The sequence below is a fragment of the Ranitomeya variabilis genome, chromosome 3 (assembly GCF_051348905.1).
Source record: "Ranitomeya variabilis isolate aRanVar5 chromosome 3, aRanVar5.hap1, whole genome shotgun sequence".
In the NCBI taxonomy this organism is placed as follows: Eukaryota; Metazoa; Chordata; class Amphibia; order Anura; family Dendrobatidae; genus Ranitomeya; species Ranitomeya variabilis.
The window spans coordinates 423,926,573-423,949,447 of NC_135234.1; the positions used below are offsets into that span (position 1 = coordinate 423,926,573).

Below are 22,875 nucleotides of genomic sequence, written 5' to 3' on the forward strand. Positions count from 1 at the left end.
ATAGCAACACATTCCCCTTAAAGGTAACCTGTCACCCCCAAAATTGAGGGTGAGCTAAGCCCACCGGCATCAGGGGCTTATCTACAGCATTCTGTAGACGGCCCCTGGGTGAGTATAATCTAACCTCTTTTTCTTATCTTTTAGGTTACATCGGGGGCTTATCTACAGCATTACAGAATGCTGTAGATAAGCCCCTGATGCCGGTGGGCTTAGCTCACCTTCCATTTTGGGGGTGACAGGTACCCTTTAAATGTAATGTTTTTTTCTCTGCCTCTATTAGAGCTCTAACTCTTAAAACTGTTCTGTTGGTGGCCCTTTCCTCGGCTAAAATAATTTCTGAATTGCATGGTATTTCTATCAACCCTCCATTCATTACTTTTCCTTCAGACAAGCTAATTAATAAACCTCACCTTTCACCGCAAGGTATTTTCTACATTTCATAGGTCCCAGGAGATTGTTCTTTCTTCGTTTTGTGGGGAAAATCCAAAGTTTCAGGGGGAGGAGAGTGGGGAGCAGTTTTTCTTTTCTTTTTCACACTAGCATTCGGCAGGGCTGCGGACGAAAGCCTTCTTCCTCCGTGAGTCCCCGCCCACTGCCGCGCCTCTTCCTTCAGCTCCGCCTACACCTGCATTCGTCCTGCGTACCCTATCTTTAACATTGGGTACACAGGCTATGCGGATGCCTCCGCATGCGTCATCTTGATGCTGCGCCTACCTGCGTCAAACGCCGGTTGCATTTTGTTGCGGTCGGCGCAGCTTCAAAATGATGCATGCGGATGCATCCACATAGCCTGTGTACCCGATGTTAAGATAGGGTACGCAGGATGCATGCAGACGTAGGCGAAGCTGAAGGAAGAAGCTCGGCAGTGGGCGGGGCTTCACGGAGGAAGAAGACTGCAGCCCTGCCGAACGCTAGTGAGAAGCTAGCCTTAGATGTTAGGGGATATCTCCTCCAATACTTGGGATCAACAGCCACTTGGAGAAAGTCTTCTTCATTGTTTGTACTTTTTCAGGGCCTAAACGTGGCAAGGCAGCTAAAAAGCCTCCCTTAGCTAGGTGGGTCAGATTTGTCTACACATTTTTGTGGTCAAGTTCACCCTCAGAACCTCAGAGCCCATTCTTCTAGAACATTAGCTACTTCATTTTGCCAAGGGGTGATTAAAAAATGTAGAAATAAACAGAAGCTCTGTTCAAACACTACAGGTTGGAGTTGGGGAACTCTCATCATTCTTTTGGTAGGAAAGTCTTTTAAGCGGACCAATGCAACATTCCCTCATGAAGGCCTTTTCATAACGTTGTCCACATTTATGATGGCATAATGTACAGGAGTCAGACTTCTCTATTCTCCATTCTAGGTACAGTAACAGCTCAGCATTACATTGATTTGGTCTTGGAATCAGTGGTAAGGCAACTTACCTAAAGTGCCCTATGAGCAGTTTTTCAATACGATAACACCAGTCTGCAGGTTGCTTGTGATGCTGTGAGCAGCCTGCGTGGCATAAATGTGCTATCATGGCCTGAATCATCTGAATTTGTCTTCCATTCCTTAGGGTACAAGTCTAGTCACTCTATGTGACTGCAGACTTGTAAATCCTCACATCGTGCACACAGCACACTGTGCGTATTCTCCAATACCAGGCGCATCGCTGCAAGTATGTGATTTGCATATATGCAGTCATGTGCCGACTAGACTCACATGGCATTGCTCAATGCAAGTACATTCGAGTGAGACTGGACATGTCTAGTCACAATGTTGCAAGAGAATTTTACAAATCTCCTACTTGAAGTCACATGACAGCCCATTTGCGGCACCAGAGAATCCTCACAGCGCGCAGTCACTCTATATACCCCAAGTCCATACAACAGGGTGTCTTCAACGATTGGTGGCCTCTTAAAAGCCTGAATCCCCCATCTAATGGAATCGTTCCAAAACCAGTTTATTTCAATTCTCGTCTCGATTGTCCAAGTCCCTTGGGTAACATTATGATTTATTCAATGTGGCACTGTTTCAGTTCAGAAGAGCAAATATACAATTCATGTTACACAAAGCATAGAAAATTGGCAAAGGTGCTAAGGAATCTACAAGTATGTGGCACTGGAAGCTCGTAGCTTTTCAAACAGACAGGGTTCCACTAAAAGAAAACGTATTACACCCTGTATCATTCTGTATAAAGGCTGCGCCAATATCCTGTTTATATTGTGGCAATGCAAACAAGAACAAAAGATTGCCTGGGTATTAAAGAAAGACACAAGGGTGGGGATAAAATGTACATGAGATTTCTGTGGAAGCGTAAGAGACTGTAAATACTAAATGGCACGAGGAACAATAGTAACACAAAACCACAACACATCATGCTAACAGGAAAGAAAATGGTTTATTGAGTGTGCAGAACATTTTCTACAAATTGGATCCTTTAGGTTAAAGCACATCTCAAACATTTGGAATACCCACAGCATATGCCACCTCTCCAATCAAAGTGACACAAGACGGGGACCGATCCTCAAGAAAGATGTTGCACTGGTATTTAGCAGACATGGCATCTTTTGTGGACATTCAAAGAACCGCCAAGTTACAATGGGGCTCTCCGTTATGGCACACAGATGGCGACCCTATTTAAGTGACTTTGTTTTACATCAGACCTATGCCCTGATTGGATATTCTTGACGTGAGACACTCCTTTATGAGAATACAGACCTGAAATTCATTTGTGTGGAACCTGCACCAAAAATTAGCAAAAAGTACATGTAACTATAAATCACAGGTAAGAAGTACTGGTAATCGTCCAAAGTTTTAAACCATCTGAACAAAGGACATTTTGATACATTATGACTAAAAATTGTGGCAATAAAACAGTCACCTAAAAAAAAAAAAGATTGCCAAGTACAAATTTAGAACTTTAGCCCCAATTCATCAAAGCAATTTAGGCAAAATTCTGGTTTACATTGCTCTGAAAAGATGCAAAATTTTGGCACAACTCAAAGTTGCTTAAAAATGTTGAGACTTTTGGCATCTTCATGCCAGTTTCTCCCAGCTATGCCAAAATGGGTGGTGATTGGATGAGGTGGGGCTCATGATGAGCTGGGACGTTCCTTCTGCCAGAAATCTTACTGACTGAAGTAAAATTACTGGCGTGGCACGTGGTGATGCATGCCTCTCGTCAGACGCTCCTGATTCATAAAGAAGCATGTACCTCTTCAAGAATCAGGAGCGTCTGACTCCACCACTCCTCCCCTCCCCCCATCAGGACATCTAGAAAATCGATGGTCTTCATGAATAACTTGCTGATTCCTGGGGGGTTTACTAACTAGATCCCCAATGACCCTAAGGACAGGGCTTTACAGAGGTCTGTCTGAAAGAAACAGCGGGTGATCATGTACACCTCTGCTCCATTCATTCTCAAGTGCTCTTTCAGAGAGAGGTGAGCACTGTTCTTGGCTATCTTCAGCAGTCCAACAGAGAATGAATGTTCTGGAGGTGCACATGATCACCCTCTGTTTATTTGCCTCTGCTCCATCCTACCATGAGAGAACTTAAAAACTTGGTCAAACAACTTTTAAGTCTTTTTGGTCTTAAACAGAAATATCTACTGAAATATCTATGGAATATATTCAGGCTTTATTCACACATCACTGTTTGTCGTCTGTGTGCTGTCAGTTTGTCTTCCACTGACACATAATGCTATATGGTGCTAATGACATCATGTTTATTTTGAGTGTTTTTTCTGATTGAAGAGTGTGCATAAAAATAATCTCAAAACAAATTTCTACTTTGGACCTCTTTGCCTCTTCGTAGACAGGATTGAAATAAAACCATCAGTATGCTAATGGCATCAATTTACTGTCACTTTTGCACTGCCTGGTTGCCAGGAGAAGCTTCGGCAACCTCTAGCAATGAGTTTTGAATAAAAGAAGACGGACCAAAAACGGATTTAGCACACCAATGAAAAACCATTTTATTTATTTTTTTGCTAATGCCTGAATAAGGCCGTAAAGTGGTACAGTCGTATTGCACATTGATGGTCTATCCACAGGATATGCCATAAATGCATAGTGGTTGGAATTCGTACCTATAGGATCCTCTGTTATACGGAGAACAGGGCTCCCATTTGCTTATTCTATTTGGTGCCGTCACCAAGGACTTTAATGAAGCAAATTGCAAACTGTGAAGCCACCAGCCAGCCACCCAGTGTGTTCCATTAGAAGTGCAGTGCCACCGAATAACGTCCGCACATAGATATGTATAGCTTCCTGCCCTTTTCCACAGGATAACAGACAAAATAAAATTATTTATTCATTTATTTAAAATACATTTCTATAACTCCACATTAGAGAGGAGGAAAAATAGTAGATTTATTACACAATAAACATGTTTAGTTGAATGTAACGGTAAAATTATGGCAGACGGAGTATTTATATGTGCCCAATAGAAACTGTGCGTAAAGTAAGTTTTCTACTTAACATGAAAACAAACTGCCATAAAAAGACAATGTGAAACGCAATCTGGGATCAATTAAAAAATGCTGACGTGTTAAGTATGCATTAGCGGTTGCTTCCCTTGGGTCAGTCATATATTGGGCAGATGGTTCAAAGGGAATCTGTCATGAACACTAACCTTCACCAGAAACGGTAATGCGGGATACGGCAGTGAAATATATTATGGAAGATGCCTATTATAGCGCCATTTATTTCACCCTTATTCAAATTTCATTGATATGCAAATTTGGTTCGCTTTTGGGCGTATTGGTGCGCTTCCACTTCGCTTCTTCTCGCCAGCACTGCCTTTTGTCTCCTGATTGAGAGTGGAGAGCAGAGGTGATGGGAGACAGGATGAGCAGCAAAGACAATTTCGGTGCAACAGATGGCACTGTGGTAGGGATCTTTTATATTGTTTTACACACCATTCCGTGCTTGCACAGTAGCAGTGTCACTAAGGCCCCTTTCACACATCAGTTTTTTGCCATCAGTCACAATCCGTTGGCTCGACGGATCCGGTTTTTGGACGGATCCGACTAGCAGATCTGGCTAATTGGATCGGAGCTTGCTCAGTTAAAAAAACAGAATCCGTCGCCAGATTCCATCATTTGACGGATCCGGCACCATAGGCTTCCATTCTAGCAAACAACGGACGGCGACGGATCCGTCGCTGTCTGTTTTTTTCGACGTACACAAAAAAGTTACTTTATCCGTTGTCTCTAGCCGCCAGACAATTTTCGACGGATCCGGTGAATGATTAATGAAACGTGAGGCGATCCGTTGCTAATACATGTCTATGAGAAAAAAACGGATCCGGTGGCATCAGTTTTCAAAATTCGACGGCTTGCGATTGATGGCAAAAAACTGATGTGTGAAAGGGGCCTAATTGGTTCCCTTTAAGCAGAGGTAGCAACTCCTTAAAGAAGGAACCATTTACATGACGGTGATTTTTCGCAAAAAATGGCGGCGACATACCGATTTTGATCAGAGGGCTAAAAAATGCCAACGCAAGTCAACGGGTCCATGAAATTTTTTTCTCCACGTACAAGAAAAACTGATGTCACTCAGCCACACTCTGATCTCCTACAGAAAATCGAACATCTGAATCAGCCCTTATGCTTTTGGAGTACTTGGAGCAGAATTTTGTTTTCTACCTATTTCTGCAAAAATCTCAATCTCAGATGCCTAAGAGAGCATCTGCGTTCTATCATTTATCACACAAGATGTCCTGCGCTATTACTCAGGGAATCAGAACTAGTTTACTGCATTTTGTGTTGTCAATGGAATCAAACAACGTAACTAAGTCACCTATAAATAAATCGATCTTTCTATATCATAAATATCTAAATATACATATTCACCTATAAAAAATATATTAGTCCATATATATCAGTACATGACAGAATACAATAAGTGAATAATATTCAGGATTATTGGCTTTTAAAAAATGATTTCATAATGACAACTTAACAATAGTTATTCCGGACACCAGGATCAGATCCCACTTTTATCTTGTTGTCAGGTTGTGATCTACAGCACATTTATACAATTTTTTTTTTTACTTATTTTGCTGAAAACAGGCAATATTACAAAATTTTTATTTTGTAGGGAAAAAAAGTGGTTAAAATATGGACTAAAAATGTTACCGCCCTAAGCCCTGTCTCTAAAGATGGCTGCAAAGGTAAAGATTATGGCCACCAACCCCACTTGTTACAGTATATTTCACCTATAAACACATTTTTGCAGCTTACATGTCATTGAGTAACTTAGTATACACATTGCATTGCTTCTCTTGTATTGACCCTGATTTACGGCCAGGATGACACTCCAGAGCTGCATTCACAATTCAGCAGGACTGAAAGCTGAAATCTCACAGAATTTCTTCCTGGCTGAATGTCTGTATGTAGCTTGCTCTAGCCATTTGTATTCTGGAAAATATCATCTTTACACCAGATAGTACAATAATGATGTGGGGAATGCGAACTGCGCCACTTCATTATTGGAGCTCTGTTAGGGGTGTCTGTCCATCCCCTGTTTCTAATGAAAACCAGCAGCGCAGACATATTCTACAAGCCGTAATCCAGGATCAATATAACAAAGTAATCAAACTGTATGTACATAAAATATGAAATGGAATCTGTCATCCGATTTTTGCTATGTACTCCAAGAGCAGCACAATGTAGGGGCAGATACCCTGATTCCAGTGATGTGTCACTTGCTGGTCTGCATGCTGTCATTTTGATACAATCAGCTTTTTCTTGCTGCAGATGTAGCAGTGCTCACAATGCTGATCTGTGTATTACCCCATCCATACCACTAATTAACAGAAATCTGGTAATCAGTGGTTAAAGCAGGGTTGGACTAGGATGCACAAGGCCAGCTGTTCTGTAGTGATAATCTCCTATTGATAAAACACTCATTTTATTGAAAAAGCAACACACAGCCTAATAAGTGACTCATCATTGGAATCACTGTCTCAGACCCTATATCATGGTGCTCTCAGATTACATAGCAAAATCTGTCAAATTGCGTTTAAAGATGGAAATACCCATTAACTAATTAACTACAATTATTAGGCCCATTGTAGTAAAATGATTATTTGTAACTGCTGGAAATCAGGTCATTGGGTGTTCTTTTGTATTTTTATACTGCACATGGGGACATTTTTAAAGATAAATATGATTTTAACACTATTTGCAACTTGCCCGACAAGAGGTAATTTGAAGTATATTAGTGCGATTTAGATGAACCCATATGTGCTGTAGCGTGTCTAAGATGCCCCAAATCATCCAGCTCGAGCCTTTGTGAGAAAATTGGGCACATTTTATGACTTTCCAAATATTAGTAAATCTGACCTATGGGTTCTCTTTTTAACATGGATTTTAAAATAGAGCAGGAAGGAGGCCGGAACAGCTCTTTAAAGGGCACTCTGGCCAAACCGATGACCTGCAATGCTGACTGCAGGCCTGAGGGGGCAGTGTATAATAAAGATATACACTTTTTAGAAGTTTTTCCTACAGGTTTGCTGAAATCAGCCATCAGTCTTCAGTATCACAATATTTTCAGATGATAAAACAGTAACAAATTAATATTTTTTGCACGTACGGCAAGCTCTTGTAAATACTATGCAAAGTGTATGGTCATTTTAGTTACTGACCAAAGTTCATAGGTTCATATTACATTAAAACAGGTTTAGAAATTAACATATTAATGAAGTCACATTTTAACAAAACCATTAGATTATTGCCCAAAGCCCACAGTGTGAAATTGGATCACCACTTCCGAACTAATTAAAAACAAGTACATGATATAGTCACCTGCTATAAAATCCCAACCAAACACATCCTACATAGGATCAGACGGGATTTGTTTAGCTTTCTCCATTTTACAGCCAATGACAATTGTAAATTATTTACCATCCGAACCTATTAACTGTCCTGGATGACTAAGCCGTTCCCATCCCCTTATTAAATGGAAAAAAAACAGCTTCCGGTAGCGCAAACTATTTCTTACTCATCCAGAAAAATGCAGTTTTATCCTTACTGAAAATAATAATGTACATTCTTGTGCTTTCATTACCCATTACAAATTTAGTGCAATTCAGTAGAAAATCACATTGTGATTTATCAAGCAACCATCTTTTTGTAGCTAAAATGTAGTGTTTGTGTGGCGTGGAAGCTTGTAACAAGGCTCCATAATGCTTGGCTTCCAATACATATGGCGTAGTCCCTGTCCTGGACTACAGCTCCACGTAAAGGACTGCTGCGCGAGTAGCGAGGCTGTAACACAATCGCTGAGTAGTAGCCCAGTCCCTTCTACTTACTCCAGGAGGAACCCAGCCATACAGCACGGCCGCAGCTCATATACTAAACGTTATCGGTCCTTGTTGGAGGCAGAATTGCTGTACAGTCTCATGGCCTTTCGGCAAATAAGCCAAAACCAATATATCTGTGGGGCCATAATGGTGCCCATTGTAATGTTGCAGTGCAGGGGGATGTTGAAGGGCACTTTGTATAGTGGAATCCCAAACTGCTTCCCGTAGGCGTGGTACATGAAAGGAAACAGCAGGATACGGCAGGCGAAAAATGTGAGCAGGACAAAAGCACCGTTCACTTTGTGCAATAAGGAGTTCTGCAAGTTCATCTGTAGGAAATAAAATACATTGTATTAGTATGAATGCCAGTCACATTAAACGTATTGTCTATGGGGGTCACTAAACCTAAAGTATCACATTATGGCATAACTTTACATTTACAAATGCTAAACACTATATAAGCCCTTATATATTGTTTACAGGGGACAAGGGCATAGGTGATTTGGCATTAGGTGAGTGTAATGTGTTTTTTATTTGAATTTGAATTTAATTATTTTAGATGCTTTATTTTATTTATTTTTTTAAGCTTGAGCACAGGCGCCTGCTAAGGAGAGACTACTTATCCAATCAGGGGCGTCTGCTATCACTGTTATGAGCGACAGCAGACATAGCCTGATGGTAGTAGTAGTCTCTCATCAGCTGTTGCCTGCTGAACTGCGGTAAGCTTTTTACTGCGGGTTACAGTATCTCTGCGAGGTCACGCTGACATCTGACAGTGTGACCCCGAAGCACTCTGACAGACGGTAACGATCTTACCGGCGGTAACGTTACCGCCGATGAGAACTGCTGGTGTTTCCCACACTGTCACACATGACAGCGTGGCAAACACCAAAGGAAGTTCGTAAAAACTCGGCAAATCCGCAAACATTTTGATACCTGCGTTCTTACTGCGGATTTAACTGACTCAACTGAATTCAATGGGTGAAAAATGCTAAAAATCTGCACAAAGAATTGACATGCTGCAGAATAAAACACACTGAAATTCTCAAAGGAAAATTACTGATAATTTGCACAACACTTCAGGATTGTCATTGAGTTAGCTTGCATAAAGATTCCCTAGCCTTTTTGGCCCATTTCAGAGTAGAAAAAACGCTGCCAAAAGGCACCGTATGCCTGCAATCTATCAGAAACAGCCAGAGCCCTAAGGGGAAGGCAGAAGCAGTTTATTACTATTTCTGTCTCCTCTTTTCTAGTCTACATAGCTACAATGCCTGCTATGCCGATGCTTCTATTAGGCCGGGGTCACACTTGCGAATTCAATGCGAGTGCCAGCACTGCTGCTGGCACTCAGGACCAGAGCGTGCGGCTGCATGTTTTTCTATGCAACTGAACGCTCCGGTCCCTAGTGTCGGCGGCAGTGCTGGTCTTAATGCGAGAGACTCGAGTGAGTTTCTTGCATTGAACTCACAAGGGTGACCCCGGCCTTAGACCCGGTGAACACATGAATGCGAAGGTCGGCCTTTCATAGCAAAGCTGCTGAGTCTTGGCAGATCCAGATCATCTCTGTAAGTGACCTGTGTCATGACAGTGAATTTTTTCCACTGTAATCGGGGTTCGCATAAATGCCTCAGTTACAGTAACAATTATATCATAAAATAAATGTAATTTATCTATTGGGATATTTTATGAGTTCATAGGGATATATCATTTAAGATATATAATAAAATCAAATTAAAGCAGTAAAAAAAAGTCCTCACCCTCCCCCCCCCAAAAACCCATAAATACACCATATAAATGCATTTTAACCCCTTACGTCCGATGGCAGTACCCGGCTTTGATATGGGCTCCGGCGGTCAGCCCGTATCCAAGCCGAAACATGTCAGCTGTTTTCAACAGCTGACATGTGCCTGCAATAGGCGCGGGGGCGGAATCGCGATCCACCAGCATCTATTAACTAGTTAAATGCCGCTGTCAAACTTACAGCAGCATTTAACAAGCGCTTCCGGCTATCTGTCACGTGATCGGGGGTCATCGGTGCGTCGGCATAACAACCAGAGGTCTCCAGCAGACCTCTATGGTTGTTGATGCCAGATTCCTATGAGCGCCACCCAGCGTTCGGCGCTCATAGCAATGCAGTCATTTTGCTACATAGGGGCGATCTGTTCATCACCCCTATGTAGCAGGACCGATCAGGCTATGCCAGCTGCTAGCCTTCCATAGAGGCTATTGAAGCATGGCAAAAGTAAAAAAAATGTTTTTAAAAATATGAAAAAAAATATATAAAAGTTCAAATCACCCCCCTTTCGCTCCATTCAAAATAAAGCAAACAAAAAAAATATCAAACATACACATAATTGGTATCGCCGTGTCCAGAATCGCCCGATCTATCAATAAAAAGGATTAACCTGATCACTAAACGGCGTAGCGAGAAAAAAAGTTAAAAACGCCAGAATTACGTTTTTTTGGTCGCCGCGACATTGAATTAAAATGCAATAACGGGCGATCAAAAGATCATATCTGCACCAACATGTATCATTAAAAACGTCAGCTCGGCACGCAAAAAAAAAAAAAAAGCTCTCAACCAACCCGAGATCATGAAAATTTTTATTTTTATTTTTTTTTAGCAAAGTTTGGAATTTTTTTCTCCACTTAGATAAAAAATAACCTAGACATGTTTAGTGTCTATGAACTCGTAATGACCTGGAGAATCATAATATCAAGTTAGTTTTAGCATTTAGTGAACCTAGCAAAAAACCCAAACAAAAAACAAATGTGTGATTGAACTTTTTTGCAATTTCACCGCACTTGGAATTCTTTTTCCGTTTTTTAGTACACAACATGGTGAAACCAATGGTGTCGTTCATATTGCCATATTGACAGAAAAATAAAAAAAAGTTATGGCTCTGGGAAGGAGGGGAGAGAAAAACGAAAACGCAAAAATGAAAAAAGCTCCGGGGGTTAATACACATACAATACATAAAAACAAAAGACTTATATTATATATTATACATATTATATTCACAAGGTGCAATGATCTGTATAATTAACTCAATAGGTTTAGTGTATAATGTGGAACAGTATAAACAAACTGCTAAAAATCATAATTTTCTATGGTTACACTGCAAAAAAATTAAATATAATTTACTACAGTACTTTCTATGCTGTTTAAGTACCCCCTAACAGGGCCAAAATATAATAAAATGCAGCAAATATCATGCAGCAATGTTGGTAAAAATAAAACTGTTTGTCAAAATGTAAAAGAAAGAATATCGTAATTATGTATTAAAAAAGAAGCTTGTAATTAAGGGTTAAAAGTATAGAGCCCCTCAAGCATAAGACTCTGCAACTGCTTGAGGATTTTAAATTGCTCAAAAGACAGTAGCCATTGTATGATTAACTCCTTGAACCCTGACACCTACCTGTATTAAAAGTTTGCCAAGGGATACAAATGGTGTGCTCAGTTCTGCAACTAGGAGACAGCCAACATAAAAATCGCCAATATCTCCTCTAATAAACTGCAAAAGAGAAGCAAATAAAATTGTAAAGACCATTGAGATGAGTATATGCGATGTGTAAGACCTGGCGGGGAGAAATGCCTGGTATGCCAGCGTGTTGTGACAAGTATGAGACTACAGCTTCTGGTATTTGGGATTTACATGGTGGTTTGTATAGTGAGCACAAACCCGTGCTTACATTTTGTCTTGGATGCATGTCCTCATGCCTCAATGTTACCATAATGCCCATCACAATATTACAAGTATACTGTAGTGGTCACTTAATTAGTCAAAAGACCCCTGTATGGGCCAGATTGGAGACCCCGGACATGCTAATGACTTCACAGATATATATATATATATATATATATATATATATATATATATATATATATATATATATATATATATATACTAGATGGTGGCCCGATTCTAACGCATCGGGTATTCTAGTATTTGCATGTCCACGTAGTATATTGCCCAGTCACGTAGTATATTGGCCGGCCACTTAGTATATTGCCCAGCCACGTAGTATATTGCCCAGTCACGTAGTATATTGCCCAGCCACGTAGTATAATGCTCCATGCAGTTATGGCCCCATAGATGACCCATATAATGCTCCATGCAGTTATGGCCCCATAGATGCTCTATATAATGCTCCATGCAGTTATGGCCCCATAGATGCCCATATAATGCTCCATGCAGTTATGGCCCCATAGATGTCCCATATAATGCTCCATGCAGTTATGGCCCCATAGATGCCCCATACAATGCTCCATGCAGTTATGGCCCCATAGATGCCCCATATAATGCTCCATGCAGTTATGGCCCCATAGATGCTCCATGCAGTTATTGCCCCATAGATGCTCCTTATAATGCTCCATGCAGTTATGGCCCCATAGATGCCCCATATAATGCTCCATGCAGTTATGGCCCCATAGATGCCCCATATAATGCTCCATGCAGTTATGACCCCATAGATGTCCCATATAATGCTCCATGCAGTTATTGCCCCATAAATGCCCCATATAATGCTCCATGCAGTTATGGCCCCATAGATGCCCCATATAATGCTCCATGCAGTTATGGCCCCATAGATGTCCCATATAATGCTCCATGCAGTTATGGCCCCATACATGTCCCATAAAATGCTCCATGCAGTTTTGGCCCCATAGATGTCCCATATAATGCTACATGCAGTTATGGCCCCATAGATGCCCCATATAATGCTCCATGCAGTTATGGCCCCATAGATGCCCCATATAATGCTCCATGCAGTTATGGCACCATAGATGCTCTATATAATGCTCCATGCAGTTATGGCCCCATAGATGCCCATATAATGCTCCATGCAGTTATGGCCCCATAGATGTCCCATATAATGCTCCATGCAGTTATGGCCCCATAGATGCCCCATACAATGCTCCATGCAGTTATGGCCCCATAGATGCCCCATATAATGCTCCATGCAGTTATGGCCCCATAGATGCTCCATGCAGTTATTGCCCCATAGATGCTCCTTATAATGCTCCATGCAGTTATGGCCCCATAGATGCCCCATATAATGCTCCATGCAGTTATGGCCCCATAGATGCCCCATATAATGCTCCATGCAGTTATGGCCCCATAGATGTCCCATATAATGCTCCATGCAGTTATTGCCCCATAAATGCCCCATATAATGCTCCATGCAGTTATGGCCCCATAGATGCCCCATATAATGCTCCATGCAGTTATGGCCCCATAGATGTCCCATATAATGCTCCATGCAGTTATGGCCCCATACATGTCCCATAAAATGCTCCATGCAGTTTTGGCCCCATAGATGTCCCATATAATGCTACATGCAGTTATGGCCCCATAGATGTCCCATATAATGCTCCATGCAGTTATGGCCCCATAGATGCCCCATATAATGCTCCATGCAGTTATGGCCCCATAGATGCCCCATATAATGCTCCATGCAGTTATGGCACCATAGATGTCCCATATAATGCTCCATGTAGTTATGGTCCCATAGATGCTCCATGCAGTTATGGCCCCATAGATGCTCCATGCAGTTATGGTCCCATAGATGCTCCATATAATGCTCCATGCAGTTATGGCCCCATAGATGCCCCATACAATGCTCCATGCAGTTATGGCCCCATAGATGCCCCATATAATGCTCCATGCAGTTATGGCCCCATAGATGCTCCATGCAGTTATTGCCCCATAGATGCTCCATGCAGTTATGGCCCCATACATGTCCCATATAATGCTCCATGCAGTTATGGCCCCATAGAGGCCCCATATAATGCTCCATACAGTTCTTTATGGCCCCATAGACGCTCCATATAGCATTGTGCCATATGTAATGCTGCTGCTGCTGCAATAAAAAAAGAAATGACATACTCACCTCTCGTCGCTGCTCCTCAGCGTCCCGTCTCTCCGCACTGACTGTTCAGGCAGAGGGCGGCACGCACACTAATACGTCATCGCGCCCTCTGACCTGCACAGTCACAGCAAGAGGACGGGAAGACAGAGCGGTGCTGGCGGATGGAACGCGGACAGGTGACTATGAAATACTCACCTGCTCCTGGCGCTCCTGACGCTGTCCCTGCCTGTCCCATGGTACCGCAGCTTCTTCCTGTAATGAACGGTCACATGGTACCGCTCATTACAGTAATGAATATGCGGCTCAACCACTATGGGAGTGGAATCCATATTCATTACTTTAGTGAGCGGTACCACGTGACCGCTGAATAGAGGAAGACCGGCAGCGTGGGAGACCATGGGACAGGCTGGGACAGCGTTAGGAGCGCTGGGAGCAGGTGAGTATGCGACAGTCCTCTCTCCCCCTCACCCGCCGACCATGACTCGAGTATAAGCCGAGAGGGGCACTTTCAGCCCAAAAATTTGGGCTGAAAATCTCGGCTTATACTCGAGTATATACGGTAGTTGGGGACACACAGGGTTAATAGCAGCGGTAACAGAGTGCGTTACACCTTGGCCCATTACCGCTGCCATTAACCCTGTGTGAGCGGTGACTGGAGGGGATTATGGGCGCCGGGCACTGACTGCAGGGGAGTAGGGGAGGGACTAATCGGACTGTGCCCGTTGCTGATTGGTCGCGGCAGCCATGACAGGCAGCTGCTGAGACCAATCAGCGACGCGGGATTTCCGTGACGGAAGTTGAGGACAGAAAGACGGAAGTACCCCTTAGACAATTATATATATAGATATATAAATATATATATATATACAGTGCACCACAATGATATAGATAGTAATCTTATATAAGAATTAGGAAATTAATGAAGAAGTAAGAAATAAATAGTATGCACTCATCTAATTGTCTAATGAGCTTACACAGCGCATTGATCTCTGGGAACAGAAAACAAGCACAACTTGAAACTTGGCTTAAAGGGTTGTGCGGGCTTGGGCCTCTATGACTGCAGACTGCTGACAGCGTGTGGTGGGCACACTGTCCCGATTCCCCGGTATTGGCATTTGCATACATGCAGTCATGTGCAGACTCGACTCATCCGGGCTCTTCTCAATTCTCCTCTATGGAGAGAAGCCAGACGAGATTAGTCAGCGTGTGGTCGTAAGTATGCAGAAACGGGGAATTATGTAAGTGTGCGCACCGGATGCTGTCGCGATTCAGCAGTCTGCAGTCACACAGTGGTTTGCACAAGCCTGGAAAGCTCCTTTAAAAGCCTTTAATACAATTGAAAAAAATGTCAGCACCACTAACGTCCATGGGTTGTGTGTGGGGTTATAGCTTAGTCCCATTTAGAACCACATACAGCCAATGGACAAGAATGACACCGATTTTGGGGAAAAATAATGCAATAAAACGTTTCTTTCACATTTTCTGCTATTACGACAATGGCATACTACCATAAATGAACACATTCATGTTTGGGTCACTTACCAGTCCGATTGGCACAAGGATGGTCAGGATGGATATGTGATGGACAAGCATTAGGAATTCCTTCTTCAGAAGGCTGTTCATTGCAGCAGAAAAGTGATCGTTCCCATTTAAGACTGTGCTGTCTTTACACTTAAACCAATGGCGAAGATACATTGCATATGTGTCGTACACCATGTATGGGATTACAAACCATATATATGCTGTAGCCAGCCAGTGTCTGTGGGGAAAAAATACAGTATCGTTGAATACTTTTATCCTCTGAATGCTCAGAATTGAATATTTCGTGTCCAGTTATTTGTTTTCATTTTTGTAAGATGTACTATTATCTTGTACTTCTTTGTAGAAAACAAACTGCTGGACTACTAGACTTCCTTGATAACTTGATTGAAGGTAAGGTGGCACTTTTTTATTATTTAAAAAATAAAAAAAAATCACATAAGTTGTTTTAACCTATGTTCTATTAAATTATATTTATGGGTTTTTAATATATATTTTTAATGCAGCCACTGGGGGCTGCCATTTTACTTTACAGGTGTGTAACAGTCACTACATGGCACTTACTGTCTGCAAACACGGCTGCCCTAGGGCACAGGAGACAGTGGTCGGAGGACGACCCTCTCTTGATCACTGTATCCACACCAGCTGAGGGCTGCCCAATTCACAGCTGTAGGTGTGGCCAGGCGCCATTTTATGCTCCATTTACCCTCTGTTGCCAGGCGCGGTATCCGGAAGCTGTACTGTTCACTTCCAGCATTACATGTTCTGGGTTGAGAGGAGGGCAAGGAGCGGAGACCAGAGGAGAAGGCAGTGAAGATCGTGGACAGGAGGAGCAGCCACAATAGCAGCATGGCGGTGACTTCATCCGTTGGTAAGTACAGGGCTGCTGCAGTGTGAGTATCAGGCATGGTACATTTGTGCAGAGGCCAAAATATGAGGGAAGAGAGGAATGAAATGGAAGTATGAGGGAGGTGGAGCCATGGAATATGAGGGAAGAGGAGCCATGGAATATGAGGGAAGAGGAGCCATGGGATATGAGGGAAGAGGAGCCATGGGATATGAGGGAAGAGGAGCCATGGGATATGAGGGAAGAGGAGCCATGGAATATGAGGGAAGAGGAGCCATGGGATATGAGGGAGGTGGAGCCATGGAATATGAGGGAGGTGGAGCCATGGAATATGAGGGAGGTGGAGCCATGGAATATGAGGGAAGAGGAGCCATGGGATATGAGGGAGGTGGAGCCATGGAAATATGAGGGAGGCGGAGCCATGGAATATGAGGGAGGCGAAGCTATGGAATATGAGGGAAGAGGAGCCATGGAATATGAGGGAGGTGGAGCCATGGAATATGAGGGAGGTGGAGCCATGGAATATGAGGGAAGAGGAGCCATGGGATATGAGGGAGGTGGAGCCATGGAAATATGAGGGAGGCGGAGCCATGGAATATGAGGGAGGCGGAGCCATGGAATATGAGGGAAGAGGAGCCATGGGATATGAGGGAGGGGGAGACATGGGATGAGGGAAGAGGAGCCATGGGATATGAGGGAAGAGGAGCCATGGGATATGAGGGAAGAGGAGCCATGGGATATGAGGGAAGAGGAGCCATGGGATATGAGGGAGATGGAGCCATGGAATATGAGGGAAGAGGAGCCATGGAATATGAGGGAGGGGGAGACATGGGATATGAGGGAGGCGGAGCCATGGAATATGAGGGAAGACGAGCCATGGAATATGAGGGAAGAGGAGCCATGGGATATGAGGGAGGTGGAGCCATGGAATATGAGGGAGGGGAAGACATGGGATATGAGGGAGGCGGAGCCAAGGAATATGAGGGAAGAGGAGCCATGGAATATGAGGGAGGGGGAGACATGGGATATGTGGGAGGCGGAGCCAAGGAATATGAGGGAAGAGGAGCCATGGAATATGAGGGAGGGGGAGACATGGGATATGAGGGAGGCGTAGCCAAGGAATATGAGGGAAGAGGAGCTATGAAATATAAGGGAGGGGGAGACATGGGATATGAGGGAGGCGGAGCCAAGGAATATGAGGGAAGAGGAGCCATGGAATATGAGGGAGGGGGAGACATTGGATGAGGGGGCGGAGCCATGGAATATGAGGGAAGAGGAGTCATGGAATATGAAGGAGGGGGAGACATGGAATATGAGGGAGACATTGGATATGAGGGGGGCGGAGCCATGGAATATGAGGGAAGAGGAGCCATGGAATATGAGGGAAGAGGAGTCATGGAATATGAGGGAAGAGGAGCCATGGAATATGAGGGAGACATTGGATATGAGGGGGGCGGAGCCATGGAATATGAGGGAAGAGGAGCCATGGAATATGAGGGAGGGGGAGACATGGGATATGAGGGAGGCGGAGCCATGGAATATGAGGGAAGAGGAGCCATATCATGGAAAAGGCTTCTAGCTGAAATGCGTTGGTTATGTATTATGGAATTTCATGGTGACCAATGTTTTTTTTTTTTACTACTGTAATAAAGAAGGTTTTTTCCACTTTTAATGGGATTAGTCTTTGCTGGAGAACCACCCTCTTTCTTTTGTATGCATTCAAGGATAGGTACGGACAAGACAAACTGGAATAAGTTCACACCCTGACAGAAGTTATGTCCCTTATCCATGTTATGTAAATAAAACCTTATAACCTGACGTTCATCCATTGGTTGTATAAATTATTCTTTTGAAAGCTGAAACCCTCCGAAATGTGGTTTAGGTTAAGAAAATAAATTGGCATCAATGCAGAAATATTGAACAGTTAATGGACACAGAATGGTCAGACTTTGGCAAGACAAAAGTTCAGTCGCCTGGTCATATAATGCACCCAAGTATCCTAGTTTACATCCTCACCTGTGCTCAGGAAATGATTGGTTAAATAGTGTGTGTATAAAAAGAAACCCAGCACCCCAGATATTCACTTGAACTGCAACTTGAGCTCTGACAACATGCCAAAAATCCACCCTGCGACCAAAGCCTGGATTATCAAGAGGCTGAAGACCAGATCCACTGCAGAGGTGGCTGGCACCTTTAATGTGTCTCAGCGTCAAGTACAAAGAATTAAAAAAAGATTTCAAGAGACTGGAGATGTTTTTGACAAGCCCAGGTCTAGCAAACCCCGCAAGACAACTGCACAGGAGGAACGTTTGTTGGTTAGAAAATCCAAAGCAAGCCCCTCTTCCACTGCAGAAGAGCTCCAACAGGCCTGGTCACCTCAAGTCCCTGTGTCAACTAGAACAGTTTGTAGGATTCTGTCTCGAAATGGCCTCCATGGTCGAATTAGTGCCCAGGAGCCAGCACTAAACAAAAGGCAAATAAAAAACCGTGTGGCATTTGCGAAGTCCCACAGCCTGCTAAACAGATGGACGCTGGAAAAGTGGCAGAAGGTGGATTTCTCTGATGAATCTTCAGTAGAATTACACCACAGCCACCGCAAATACTGCAGGAGACCTACTGGAGCCTGTATGGGTCCAAAATACACCCAGAAAACAGTTACATTTGGTGGTGGAAAGATCATGGTCTGGGGTTACTTTCAGTATGGGGGTATGCAAAACATTTTCAAGGTGAAAGGCAATATCAATAGTCTAAAATATCAAGAAGCATTAGCTACCTCTTATATGCCAAATCTTAAAAGGGGTCAAATTCTGCAGCAGGATGGTGCTCCATCTCATACATCCATCTCTACAACAAAGTTCCTCCAGGCAAAAAAGATCAAGGTGCTCAAGGACTGGCCAGCCCAGTCACCAGACATGAACATCATTGAGCATGTTTGGGGTAGGATGAAAGAGGAAGCTTGGAAGACAAAACCAAAGAATCTGGGTGAACTCTGGGAGGCATGTAAAAGACTGCATTCTTTGCTATTCCTGATGACTTCATTAATAAATTGTATAAATCGTTGTTGAGCCGCATGGATGCAGTCCTTCAAGCTCATGGAAGTCACACAAAATATTAAATATGACTCTAATAGCACCACAACTTCATTCACCAATGCTATGCAACATATATTTGTATTTTAAGTTAATTATTTGTTTGAATATCACATTACTCTCTGTGGGCGACAAAACATTTGTCATGCCAAAATCTGACCATTTTGTGTCCATTAACTGATCAATATTTCTGCATTGATTTTAATTTATTTTCTTAACCTAAACCACATTTCGGATGGTTTCTTTTTTCAAAAGAATAATTTATACAACCAATGGATGAATTTAACGTCAGGTTATAAGCTTTTATTTACATAACATGGATAAGCGACACAACTTCTGTCAGGGAGTGTATGTATGTATGTATATATATATACTGTATATATATATATATATATATATATATATATATATATATATATATATATATATACACACACATACATACATTACATATATATACAGTACAGACAAAAAGTTTGGACACACCTTCTCATTTAAAGATTTTTCTGTATTTTCATGACTATGAAAATTGTACACTCACACTGAAGGCATCAAAATTATGAACTAACACATGTGGAATTATATACTTAACAAAAAAGTGTGAAACAACTGAAAATATGTCTTATATTCTAGGTTCTTTAGTAGCCACCTTTTGCTTTGACGACTGCTTTGCACACTCTTGGCATTCTCTTGATGAGCTTCAACAGCTTCAATATTTTGACAAATATTTCCTTTGAAAACGATATGTAAATGACAGAGAACTGCTGTATGTAAAAGCTCATGTTAAAATCGCATTGCAGTCTGATAGCAATCGCAATGCACTCGGATGTAAATCGCATGCTAAGTGTGAAAATCGCCTTGTACTCGCATGACAGTCTCATGGCACTCGTCTGTTTTTTCGGTCCATATTACGGACTGTTTTGTTTCTTGCATATGGGAATGTACCAGTACTGTTACTATTACTATGTCGAAAAGGGGTTAGAACAGTGTTACTAATACTAATATCGCTGTTCCCAATGGGGCTCACAATCTAAATTTCGCATCAGTCTTTGACATGTTGGAGGGAACCATTGTACCAGGAGGAAACCCACACAACACACAAACTCCTTGCAGATGTTGTCCTTCGTGGGATTTTTTTTTTTTTTTTTTTTTTTCAACAAACTTTATTTGATTTTAACTTTTTAAACAGGGAAGGGTAGACAAGGAAAGGGAGGGAGGGTAAAGGGAGGGATACGAGTATAGGGAAAGATCCCCTATGAAGATAGGGGATACAGGCAATCATAGTATTGTAAAAATTTACAAGATAGATGTGGCATCATAAAATAATACATAGTAGATTTTAAGTAGAATAAACGTTAATCTAGGAAATGATACGAGTAGCTCTCTTGAACCAGAAAAGTAAAAACTTTAGAGTGACAGTAGGCTATATGTAATGCTATAACAGTATGGCTGAAACACGATAGTAGGCCCTATAAAATATTAGTAACGCTATGATTCCCCATGTATGTAAGGAATGTATGAAAACTGTGTATAAACTTGGTTAGATCCGCTTTGACAATACGCTGTAGCTTAAAGAAGAGAAAAACCTAGAATAAAAAGAAATGGTTAAAGAATGCAATGACATACGTAATACAATAATATTCTAAAGCTGTCCAGTAGACTTGAATAACATATGAAGGCCTGTCAGTTCCAGGTCATCTCCAGATGACCTTAGGATCTTGTGGGCAAAATGTTCGGTTCAAACACAGGCTGTGACGTGGATTAAACGGAAAGATGAAAAATGTCCCTCTAAATTCTCACTTTGGTATAGCTTTAGACGAAGGGCCAGAAGTGGGCCCGGGAGGACCTAACCCTGCACGGTCCAGGAAGTCCGCCACCCCATCTGGAGAAGTAAAGGTATGCCATTTTGCCGCAAAACGGAATCTTAGGCTAGAGCACTGGAGCCAGTTGTACTGTATTCCAGCCTGCTGCAATCTGTGAGTGGCATGCTGAAACGATTTTCGTTTTTGTAGAGTAACCTTGCATAAGTCTCTGTAGAAGAACAAGTGACTATAAGGGGAAGAACGGAATCTTGATTCTCTGGCAGTGTCCAGCAAAGAGTCCCTTAGCCAGTTGGGGTAGAAAGAGACTATAACATCTGCTGCTAGATTAGACGGGAGAGAGGGTGGTCTAGGTATTCTAAATGCTTTCACCACTAAATTTTTTCCTCTTGTGTCGGGGAGCAGGTAAGATACCATAGAGGAGACATAGTCGCCCAGCTGAGATTTTCCCACCGACTCTGGAATTCCTCGGACCTTTAAGTTATTCCTTCTTTTAAAGTTCTCAAAATCTGTCAGTTTGTTTTTAAAGGTGACTATTTCCTTCTCCAGATCAACCAAAGGATCCGAACGCCTAGAATCCTCCCCCACAGCATTCGGAGAAACCCGTTCGAGGTGCATACCAGGAGGGTCAGACCCCCTCGGGATGTTAGGAGGTTTATCAGTGGACTTGTTAAAGTCAGATGCTGGGACATTGTTAACTTGTGAGAGAATATCCTTAAATAATTTTTTGAAGATTTTCTCAGATGATCTAGTTCCTGTTAGATCTATAGATGTGAGTAAAGCCTTACATAAGTTAACCATGAATTTTATTGAGGGGTAATTGTCGGAAGCTGAGATATTGTCTATCAGGGAGTAGCTGGGACCCTCATAGCAAGACTGCTCCTGCTCCATGTCGCTAACATCCGCGGACTCTGAAGTGTCATCTGAGCCGCCAGAATCCTCAGTGTCACTGAACTTCTCTGATAACCTGTCTTGATCTGTCAGACCTTCAGCATCTAAATCGTCAGAAGAACCCATATATTCGTGTCCAGAGGAGGCCGAAGAGACTATAGAATTGTCAGAGTGTGCAGATTTCTCCTCCATTGGTGACATAGGAGGGTCAGGAAAATGATCAGTGTTGGGGTGATCTTTAAGTGACTCTCTATTAAGGGTCTCAAGGTTCTTTTCAAGCTGTGAGGTGAGTGACCGATGCAGTAATGCAACTTGTTCCGCTATTTCTCTCATTGAAGGGGAATTATTCCCACGTATGTCATTTTCGTTTTTTGAGGGTGAACAGTCATTGGTGGTATTAAATTGAATCCCTAGCTTCAATGAAATTTCCTCTTCCTCTTCATAGTTCTGCAATGGAGGCAATATTAGAGTGTCCCTGTGGCTATTTCCCTTATGAATGTCTGAATTGGCTCCATCCCTAATAAATCCGTCC

General features: G+C 42.5%; 1 protein-coding gene across 1 annotated transcript in view; it reads right to left on the reverse strand.

Moving 5' to 3' along the window:
- Positions 1-4,265: 4,265 nt before the first annotated feature.
- TLCD3A (TLC domain containing 3A) overlaps positions 4,266-22,875 on the reverse strand; it is an 83,936-nt gene continuing 65,326 nt past the window's right edge. Inside the window, exons 3-5 of the mRNA XM_077296373.1 lie at positions 15,700-15,916; positions 11,706-11,801; positions 4,266-8,615 (exon numbers count right to left, since the gene is read on the reverse strand). Coding sequence (XP_077152488.1) covers positions 8,346-8,615; positions 11,706-11,801; positions 15,700-15,916 — 583 coding nt within the window. The 3' untranslated portion in view covers positions 4,266-8,345. The remainder of the gene's footprint in view (positions 8,616-11,705; positions 11,802-15,699; positions 15,917-22,875) is intronic.